The sequence below is a fragment of the Sitodiplosis mosellana genome, unplaced genomic scaffold (genome assembly GCF_009176505.1).
Source record: "Sitodiplosis mosellana isolate CC-2019 unplaced genomic scaffold, AAFC_SMos_1.0 Smas_scaffold_6197, whole genome shotgun sequence".
Taxonomy (NCBI): Eukaryota; Metazoa; Arthropoda; class Insecta; order Diptera; family Cecidomyiidae; genus Sitodiplosis; species Sitodiplosis mosellana.
Genome location: NW_022601438.1, coordinates 850308 through 861221, shown reverse-complemented (window position 1 = coordinate 861221; position 10914 = coordinate 850308). Strand labels below are relative to the sequence as shown.

Here is a 10914-nt window from a genome sequence, read left to right as displayed (position 1 = left end):
GGATTAATTTTCATTAAGCTGTTTGGAGAAAATATTCCTTTTTTCATCGATGGAAAAATGAACGAATTTTAATTTGTTGAAATCAATTTTCAATGATTCAAAATGCTGAAAATACTACATCAAATGCGGATGGATTGAATTTCAACTGTGCTGATCGCAATAAAACGCGTTTGCGCCGCACTTGTTAACAATTGCGTTGTTGTGCTGTCGTTCACGTTGCGCATGTTCATACCACAAATTCAACTCTCATATCATATTATTGACGTTTTGCCCGACAATTTGTGATGAGACGTAATACTTGTCGTACATACAAGATTGAGTAAGAGAGAAAGTGTGAAAAGAGCAGTACAGATAGTGTGTCCGAATTGAAAACGAATAATTTTCAATGAATTTGAGCTAGTGATTCGCTGTGTGACATACACGAAGGCAAGAAATAATCAAATCAGCTTCAATTTGTTTTGGATTTCTGAACGAGAAAAAAAAGGAAAAAAAATCGCAGGCACATTTTCTCAAGTGGTTTTTTGTTCGCATATATATTCCCGAATTTAAACAAAAAAAGAAGCCATGGCTAGCCAAACTCAAGGAATCCAACAATTGTTAACAGCTGAAAAACGAGCTGCAGAAAAAGTTGCGGAAGCAAGAAAACGTAATTATTTTGACAATTGTTTTCTTTCTAATCAACACACCAAATCGCAATTGAATCTAGTCTAACTGTAGCTTTTTGTGTAGCTGTGTAAGCTAAACCTTTGTTCGTATATGTTGCAAAATGAATAGAGAAGAGAAGAAGAAGAAGAAGAAAAAATGTAGAAAAGTGCCTGGATACTTTGTGTACAAATGAAATGACAATTCATTTCAATTGGATTTTATTTCATTTTAATCAATTGTTCAAACACATTTGTCCATAAATATGCAAATGCTCGTCGTGTATTATCGAGAGTTACAGTTAGAACTCTGTGTAAAGAGGAAAATTATTGGGTGGATAATTAAAAATTTAATGATGCCATTGATATTGTTGGAAGGCCTTGAAATGATCAAATTCATGTGAAATAGCTTTCAGCTGTTTTATTTCTTTAAGTTTTTTTTTTTGTTTGCTTTCTACTGTATCACACATATATTGTTATTGTAATTGATGTTGTTATACCAATTGAGGAAATTGCATGAATCTCATTCGGTTTAATTTGAATGCCTTTTCATCACTTGTATGTCAGTTTGTGTGTTCATTTTTTTTTTGTTCAAATGTTGACACTAATAAACATTGGTTCACACTGGTTATAGGCAAACAACGTCGTTTGAAGCAAGCCAAAGAGGAGGCCCAAGAAGAGATCGAAAAGTATCGTTTGGAACGTGATCGTCAATTCAAAGAGTTCGAAGCCAAGGTAATTACCACTTGAGGCTGAGGTACCATAGCAGTCTCATATAAAGCATTCAATGAACCTCATATAAAGCATTCTAATATAATCGCATATTCAAAATAATCGTAATTGAAAACCAAATAAATTCGTTTGTCTTGATTTGTGTTTTAGCACATGGGCTCAAAAGAAAGTGTTGCTGCTAAAATCGATGCGGACACTCGCGTGAAGATAGACGAAATGAATCGGTCAATATCAACAAATCGGCCAGTATTGATTCAAGAGCTGTTAGACTTGGTCTACGACATCAAACCCGAATTGCACAAAAACCTTCAGCTCCAGTTGCAGAACTAAGCTGAATAAAATTGCGACAGACACATATACACACATTTAATAATTCGCGATACAAATACTACTAACACATACATTATTTTCAAACAAAAAACTAAATCCTTTTAAATCAAATTTCAAGAACAAAAAATAATCAGCTACAACAAAACGAAACAAAACAAAAAACAACAACCGTTTCTTCTTAGTCAATACACTTGCAACCATATTTTAGTTTTATTGTTTGTCCAATTTATCGCGCGCAAGTGATGCATGCTGGTAATGCCATGCCAAGCATTCACTGTCGATGTGCAACGACACAAAAAACATCGCACACCATCAAGAGAGAGAAAAAATTAATATCCGAATGAAAATAACAAAAAATGTTGTGGCCATAAATGGTTAAAGCACGATTGATATTGGCGCACTATATTCTAATCAAATATATAGATAAACAATAACAACAAAAGCAAAAGGGATGCAAATATTAATGAAGTAAAAGAAAACAAAACAAAGATATGCAAGAAATGAGATAAATACAAGTATGTTCTAGAGAATAGGAGTAATAATGATAATAATAATAGATAATAGTTCATGAAAACAAAATAATAATCACTTTATTTGAATTCAATGTGTTATGTATATTGACGGTCAATCGCGTTCTCTATTATTCGTTAAGATTTTTACTATTTTTTTTTGTTTTAAATCAACCCCGATTCGATTTTTCGCCGTCACCGCCGGTACCGTAGCCGTGCCTAAAACGATTTTGTTTGTAAACTTTTGTTTTTCTTTTGCATACGATTTTAAGCTTGTATATTTAATTTTTCAATATGTTTCCAAATACGTTTTTTTCTTACTTTCTTTCTTTTTTTTGCTTCAGTCTAAATTCCATGGCTATTGAATTTTTTATTCATGAACATTGAACATTCACAAGTATTATTACATTGCGTTATTTTTATTATTTTTTTTGTTTTTTTTTTTAAATCAAAAGCACAGTTAGCTGTATCCCAAGTTATTCCGTTGGAGTTATTTAAGCACAATTTGAATGCGACAAAGCACGATAACGAAACGAAAAATCCAAAATAAAACACACACACACACAGAGAGAGAGAGAGAGAGAGTGTAACGAAACATTTATTGTTTAGGTGATTTTTTTCTCATATTAAGATCACTCTAACTCTGGCCATATTATAAAATCTGTAAGAATGTGGTTCATGCATGTTATTGTCCATAAATTCTGTTGAATAAACCATACAATTTATGATTATGTGATGATGTTTTGATTGCGTATTATTGTTGCTGATGCTACTCTCAGAATTCAAAGGAGGCAAACTAAAAAACATATAGTGTAAAACATCAAATTACCCACTGTTTTTTGTCATTGTAGACAAAATGTCAGTTTACCTCCGCTGTATTAAAATTGTCAGCAAAATGTCATTTTACCTACATTGTTCATACAATGGAACACCGTTCCACCAAAAATGCCTACAATGGCAAAAAACAGTGGGTAATTTGATGTTTTACACACTATATGTTTTTAGTTTGCCTTTTTTTAATTCTGAGAGTAGATACTTGTTGATATTATTAATGTACTTATTTCTATCAAGGGGGGTTTTGTTGTTTTTTGTCAACGGACGGTATATCACCAGAGAGTGTTATGGGCCGATGTCAGCAGCACTAACTAACGTCAGCTGCTGATATCAGCTGCTGACGAGTATGCATTGTGTTATTTTAACGCATTTGCAGTACAAAATTCGTATTCCTTTCTGGGTGCCAAGTCAAATTTGAAATAAAACTTGACTTGGCACCCAGAAAGGAATACGAATTTTGTACCGCAAATGCGTTAAAATAACGCAACGCATACTCGTCAGCAACTGATATCAGCAGCTGACGTTAGTTAGTGCTGCTAACATCATCCTTAAACACGCTCTGCATATCACACTCGTTCAGATTATGCATTTTCATCGATGAGCAAAGCTGTGCACGCTCTGCATATCACACTCGTTCAGATTATGCATTTTCATCGATGAGCAAAGCTGTGCAATTTGAGCTCACTTAATTTGGCCAAAGTTTAAATGAAACAAACCGTTTTAGAGTTTTTCCGAATACAAATGTCATTTTCATTTTACTGTTACTATCATTATTTCATATTTTTTGTTTTTTTTTTTGTTTTTTTTTTTGTTTCTCGCTTAAAGATTTATAAACTAAATTACATCCACTTTGAAAGCATGTTCAACGGTAAAAAAATGAATTGACAGGAGGAAAAAAAAACACTAATGATTAAAGGGTTTGATTTCATTTGTGAATGTGTTGGTTTTCTATTTTTTTTTTCGTGTTTACACGTCCGAACCAAATGATGATCATCGCTCTTCGAGAATCACCGTTTCCTGAGGACAAAGTTTGTGATGCAGCATCGTTTCGCTTTTATCCAACATTGTTAGCTAAAATATGGCAAATAATTCGATTCGTTAGTTACAGTCAACCAATTTCAACCGAAGGATTCGATAAAAATTCATGTCGAATTGTGTACTTACATCGCGACGTGGCCAACTCGAGATAACCTTGTATTCATCGATGGGGAAACCTTTTGATGCGACAAACTTCAAGAGCGTGTCCAATTTGTCGGCAGCAAAGAAACGTCGTTCCATAAATTCACCGGTCGGTTTTCGAATGCGAATTTTTGTGGTGCCTTCAGCATCTTCGGCTGGTTCGGGTGGCGTATTTTTCTCAGCCTCCAAACGGTTCATTTCGCGTATCATTTCAATTTCCTGTCGTTCCAATTCCAATCGTTGTCGTTCCGATGCAATTGCACGTTCTTTTTGCATTTTTTCCTCCTCCTTTCGTCGGTCAGCCTCCAAACTTTCATGGTACGCAGCATCTTGTTCCATTTTAACTAATTCACGTGCGGCCCGTTCATCCTCTTCGCGCACCTCAACGTCACGTTGCTCCGAATACAGTTTCATTGTGTCCATCAGTTTGTTCAACAAATCATCTATGCTAACGTCACCGTATATCACAGACAAAACCTCGCAAACACTACGGTATTTGCAAATGACCAGAATCGCTGGCAAACGGCTCGTTTGCATTGTACGAAGTGGAAGTAATGCACTGCTGTTGCCAGCGCACGCCGACAATGATGATAAAAACAGATTTTTGTTGCTTTCGTTGGTTAGATCCCAGCCGTATAAAATAAAATTATGCTCTATCGTTTGTCGAATTGTATCGTTCTTCATGACACGATCACAAAACACATTGGCCAACACACTTTTGTCGTGATGCAAATAAATTGCTAGCAGTTTTCGCTACAAACATTCGATGGAAACAATAAATGAAAAGAAAACATTTAGAATAAAAGTTGTTGCTAAGAGTGAGAGAGAGAGAGAATCAAGAGTTTTTTTTTTTAATGACTTACGTCTTTAGCTGGTTTATGACAAGCTTCACCGAGAGCCTCTTCGAGCGTACCTTCAAAGAAATGCGGATATGGTTCGCCATACCTGAAAATCGATATGAACTAGTATAATTGGGTCAAGGGTTTGTTTCACTAATTGTATACCGTTCTCTGTAATTTTGAATGAATTGAGTGCATCCCAATCGTTCGTTGTCAGTGCCATCGGGTACTACAATGAGAATGGAAACCATTAAGTAAACAGCTTCAAATTGGAGATCAGTGAAATGTGTATAAAACAATAAGACTTCTACTAACTCAAGTCGTTGCGTCGTCGATTCGCTGCAGGTGCAGCGAAGATGTCATCGTCACCATTGAAATCAGAAGCATCTTCAAATTCGTCGATTGAACTGTCCGAATCGACTTCGATCAGTTCGTTGTTGTGATTCGATCTGGCATTGGATGAAGCAATTGCACCCGTTTGGTTTGGTTTGTTCTGATTTGTCGGTGTTGTGTCGGCTGTGTTTAAAACTAAATTGTGTTCGTATGGAATGCCAGCCAACGCTAGCGTTGTATCATCGGACACTCCGGATGGCCACCCGTGCCATTGTTGGTGACGGACCGCAATGTTTGTCACCGAATAAACGTCCTTCTTCACATCGGCAATGCTTCGTGTGCCGGGAAAATTCAATTGCAGTGGCGATGTATTATCTGTACCACCAAGCATGATGTTCAATGTGAATGTTCGCGTGAGTCGCTCCACATCCGTATCGTCAACAGCGCCAATGAGATCTTGAACGTCGTTCACAATCAATTCATTTTCATCGGACAAATTCATCGTGTGCAATTCAGTGGAATCATCCGAATTTTCTGATGACTGAACCCAGCCGCACCACGATTGGCGACACGTCGGAATGGAAGTAACCTCAAATATTCTGGCTTTCAAGTCACCTAAATAAAACGAAGTCGATTGATTGATTTTCTTTCCATTTACATTTCACATTTCCACACAGACATTTAAAGATATGAACAATTGGCCACAAACCTATTGTTGATCGGTCGGAGACAACAACATTGTGTGTTGTATACTTGTGATGAATATTAAATTTAATGTCCTTTGGTGAACTAGCTGCTGAAGAATGGGCTACCGAGCACTCGCCATTTGTTTGGTTATTGTGTTCGTCATCCATGCCTTCATCGTTCAAATTTTGTAAATTGCATTCATTCGAATTGGAACTGGTAGCTGACATCGGCTCTGAGGGCAGACACAGAGAGAAAAAAAAATTCCAATTAGAATCTAATTTGTGGTAGCTAACTCGAAAGAAATGATAATTGAACCGACGCGCAATAATACCAAAAAAAAAAAAGTTCAGTGTGTTTTTCTTACCGGACCCAAAAATGTTTCTTTGTAACAGCGCTGAGGGTGATGCTGGCATTCGATTTTCATTCGATGATAAGCCAGCAATGTTTAAATTATTCATCGAATTCGCATTGTATGTGGATGGTTCAACGTGGTCTTGCGGAAGAACTCTGCTCACAGCCGCCTAAATTGCGTAGCAAAAACAACAACAACAATAAGACATTTGATTCGATGATCGTTTTCGATTCATCGTCGTCAACGTCGGTGACGATATTTATGTGCTGTTTTTGTGTTATTTACTGTATAATGTTGTATTTTGTATTGCACTAATTTACGCGCAAACGACGCACTTACCAATAAATCCCAGTTACTTTCTTCCAAGTAGAATATCGCTTCGGCTACATCGTCTATACCAGTGATACTCTAAAAATAACATAGATGCGTTAATAATGAGATCGAACGGATTGGTTGTCAAAAAAAAAAAACAAATTTGGTGGGATATGAACTAGCGTTCATGTTATGACTAAATATTCCGTTGTCTTGTCATGACACGAACAAAAATGTCGTTTCAAAAGTTTACACAAGCAAAAAAAATGAATCCATTGTGAAATAATAAACTAAAAAGAATCTAGAGTGTCATTGTTTTTAGACATAACCTATTCGTAGAGCGAGAAAGAGCATTTACACAAACGAAATAGTAAGACTAATCACACACGGAACAGTGGAAAAATACGAATAATCGATTGCTTGTGCACATTTTCTTTGTCAAACGTGCCTATCAAATTCATAGTCACTTCACAATTAATACGAAATTCGCACATAAAACTTAAGGCAACACGTATTATTTGATGAAAAAAAAACCATACCTGAAAATTGGCCAAAATTTCCTCTTGCGTCTCTTGTGTTTCCTGATTTTCAGACATTTTTTTTCACACACAAGAAAAAAACGAATCTCTTTTTTTTTGTACTAAACTTCGAAATATCCCGTCTAACTAATAAAAGAAAATTTGACTTTCAATCAGTTTTATTATAGAAAATTTTCTTTCGCAATGTTGTTTCGCTAATGTAACAATGAGAATCGCTCTCGATTTTTATGCAGCACGAGAAAGACAGTGTAGTGTATTGACGAATTTTTTTTTATTGTTTTCTTTTGTTATGAGATTTCCTTCTGCGAATAGTTTATAAATCGTTGGACCGTTCGTTCGTTCGTTCTTACTACTGCACACACAACAAAAGCTTATGCTGTTTTTTTGATTACTCTTTTTATTGTGCTATACAACGTATTCTTTCTGTGTCACTGTGAATCTAATACACTTGAATCTTTGTGTCTATGTGATAAAAAAAAAACATTTGACAAGTCGAATGAATCCAAACAACATGCTCCGTTGGCAACCCTATTGATGAATTCAAATGACCCTATTGATGAGTTCAAATTGCGGACCGTTTTTTCTTAATTTTTTTACTTCATTGAAATAGCGCATTCAATTCAAGTTGTAACAAAATAAAGTTTAATTTTTAGATGAAATTTGAATTTAAAAACGTTTTGTTTGTGATCATGTTTCGAAAGTCACACTGATATTTAATGCTTAGTTTAAGAGTGGCAACAAAAAATTGCAAATTTGACAGTCCAACCAAAAGCAATTAACGCAAACGCGTTGATGAGCTCGGACATCGAGTCCATCGATCCGAGTCACTGAATATATATGATTCGAGATAAAAATTTATTCAATCTGTGAACTGAATTCTTAATTGAAACATTTACACAAGAGAAAATTGATCGATTGAAAACAATGACAGAGGAACATTTTAATAAGAAATTGAGTCGTTTTAATTGTATATTGATTGCATGATCTCAGATCATTGATCTGCATTGGATTGTCATTTGTACGCTTGTTTTCACATCTTAACGGAACTGAAGAGTTGAGATAATTCAAGGTCGGATAATCCACAGGTGTCTGCGAGCGATCCACAGGTACCTACGAACCAATGGCAAACCACATTGGATTTCGGGATCTTTTCGTGAACGGCTCTTAGTTTCCTTCTATAGTTTGTGTTGTTATTGGTGTTCTACTTCGGACATTCAGGAATAATTAACGTTGGCACTGGGTGGTGGAGGAACAATAACAACATCTTCTTTAACTTCTCGAACAACGACCGTGATCCTAGAAGTGAGTCCATATTCATTCCCAAAGGGACGACACGTTTTGACGAAGTCTACGGCGAACTCATGAACTATCGAAAAGTCAATACAAAATGATACGAGAGTTCGTGGCGCTGCGAGCGCTCAAATGATGTTTGTACTGAAGTGTCGTCAGCTTGTTCATTCCAACGAATGAAAAACTTCATCCAAAAACCATTACAAACAGCGTTTTCACGAGAGTCATTAAATCCATGTGTAATTTTCTTCAAGAATCTCACGGCGTGATAATGAATCTTGAGTCGCGTTCGATTGGACTCATCCCAAGTTAACGCCAAACATCCTATGTATTTGAGAAAAGTAAAAATTATATAATTTAAATTGAATTTTGGGTGTTTTATGATTAAGATACAGTAAGCGTCAAAAGTTTTGGCACAGTTAGTTTTTTTTCAGGTTTTATATATGAATGTCCGAGAATGAAAATATAAGTGAAACAAAAATTTTTTATTTTGGTTTCACTTATATGTGTTGTGAATAGAAGTTGCGTTTTCATTCTCGGACATTCATATATTTATTGTTGTTTTAACGAAATTTCTTTATGGTTTTATGAAACGAGTAGAAATATATAAATTCATAATAGTTTTTTCGAATTTAATTTACCGTTACTGTAGATAAATGACAAAAATCAAAAATCACGCGTCAAAAGTTATGACACACTTTAGGAAAATTGGTCAAAATCTTGAATATCTCACAATTAATTGTCGGTATTTGGCATTTAAATGAAGATGGTGACTCAAATCAAAGGTCCTGGTACTTTGTTTTGCATTTTAATGATGGCCTTAAGTCATGAAGCTGGCCGGCATATGGCCAAAATGTGGTTTTTTGTGTTTTTGACCACCCTGTATTTTTAAGGCCGGCCATCTGATTAAAATGAAATATATACAGTTGGAAACGTCTGGAAGTACTTCCACCAAAGGAAAAATACCTTTTTATTTATTGACTAAAAACCAATCGGTTTTTGGTTGTCCTTGAGTTTTTGTCCGATTTTCTTCACGAATTTAGCTTTTTTTGTATAATTTTACCAAGCCGATACTTGATTTTTCGTTCTACACATTATATGTTTATATTTTTATTTTTTTATCGAATTCTATAAACTACATGCCAACTATGGTACGGCACAGCACACATAAAACGAATGGTGAAAAAGTACAACTTTCAATTAATTATTATGGTTGCTGAATTCATCCGTGAAATGTTAATAAAGGTTTCATTTGGCATTAGTGAGAGATAGAGAGAGAGAGAGGAATTCACTTCAGGGAATTGGTTATGCTAATGGTTACGCCTCAACTAATGCATAATCGAATGCTCACTGTCCGAAAGACACTGGAAATGAACAGCAATCTCATGAAAATAAAAATCGTTACAAAGTAAAGAAAAAATTGGAAAAAGGTCTTCGACATTGTGCACTATATGTGTTTACGCATTGTGACTGCCCCACGCCCGCTCATTATTTATTACGTGTATTTATGCATATATGCGGTGCGTATCATTTGTTTACATTCGAATAGTTGAAATCAAATCTTGAAAGATTAATACTATTGAAAATAGTATCAGGGTCATGTGAATAAACTGCCAAATATGAAGTGAATGCCTAAACGAGAAGAAAAACAACAACAAAATAACATAAACAAAAACAATGAGCTAAAACTGGCAGTTTTAAACTGCGAACTATCCGCATGAATAATGAATTCGATATTACTGTTGACAGCGCAACATTTACTAAATGGGTTCATTTAAAATCCACTTGATTTGTCAAATGAGAAAGATACATATGCCTTTCGTATAAAGCGTCTAACCAATTGAGCCATGCAATTAAAAAAAAAATGAAATACACACATACACACTTGACCAAAACGAAGTCAGATTCAGGGTTACATAAAGTCAATGCAATCTTATCACAGAGCGTATTCCTTCCCGAGATTTGAGAGCGCGTAATTTGCATTACTTTTTAATTTTGTGCTAATTTGAGAAAAAACGAGAATGAAACATTGATGAAAATTGTGCGAGTCAGAGAATCAAGCGCGTTCACGCCAAACCTATTCTAGAATTTAAACAGCTGCTAATTAATGATGATATATGTAAATGATTTTGAATTCGGTGTTATTTTGAGTTTTGCCAATACTCAATTCAGAATGTATCTCGCATGGCTTTTCCGTTGTTGTTTTTTTTTCAACTTCTTAAATTGGAATTTTGTTGACTTTATTTTGGGAGAGGGAAAATTTATGAACTCCAATTTAAAATCGGAAAAACACGAACGTGCAAAGGAAAAAAAAGAATTTCATTATGACTTGGCAGC

At 35.2% G+C, this 10914-nt stretch overlaps 2 protein-coding genes across 3 annotated transcripts; one reads left to right on the top strand and one right to left on the bottom strand.

Moving 5' to 3' along the window:
- The first annotated feature begins 266 nt into the window (after positions 1–266).
- Positions 267–2943, top strand: LOC129577521 (V-type proton ATPase subunit G-like). 2 transcript variants are annotated; one of them, XR_008689012.1, is made up of 4 exons: positions 279–646; positions 1276–1376; positions 1524–2218; positions 2668–2943. XR_008689012.1 is itself a non-coding variant. In XM_055464755.1 (3 exons), exons 1-3 carry the CDS (start codon positions 565–567, stop codon positions 1701–1703), a joined length of 363 nt encoding a protein of 120 aa, XP_055320730.1. In that variant the 5' UTR covers positions 267–564; the 3' UTR covers positions 1704–2943. The 2 variants fall into 2 exon arrangements, 1 of the variants encoding a protein (XP_055320730.1); XM_055464755.1 differs by having other exon boundaries at positions 267–646; positions 1524–2943.
- An 821-nt stretch (positions 2944–3764) lies between these two features.
- On the bottom strand, positions 3765–7791 carry LOC129577508 (FAS-associated factor 1). The gene is made up of 9 exons (XM_055464728.1): positions 7288–7791; positions 6776–6844; positions 6449–6605; positions 6107–6316; positions 5380–6012; positions 5230–5293; positions 5089–5170; positions 4211–4978; positions 3765–4117 (listed from the first exon to the last, which is right to left on the bottom strand). Exons 1-9 carry the CDS (start codon positions 7342–7344, stop codon positions 4037–4039), a joined length of 2121 nt encoding a protein of 706 aa, XP_055320703.1. The 5' UTR covers positions 7345–7791; the 3' UTR covers positions 3765–4036.
- Positions 7792–10914: the final 3123 nt, after the last annotated feature.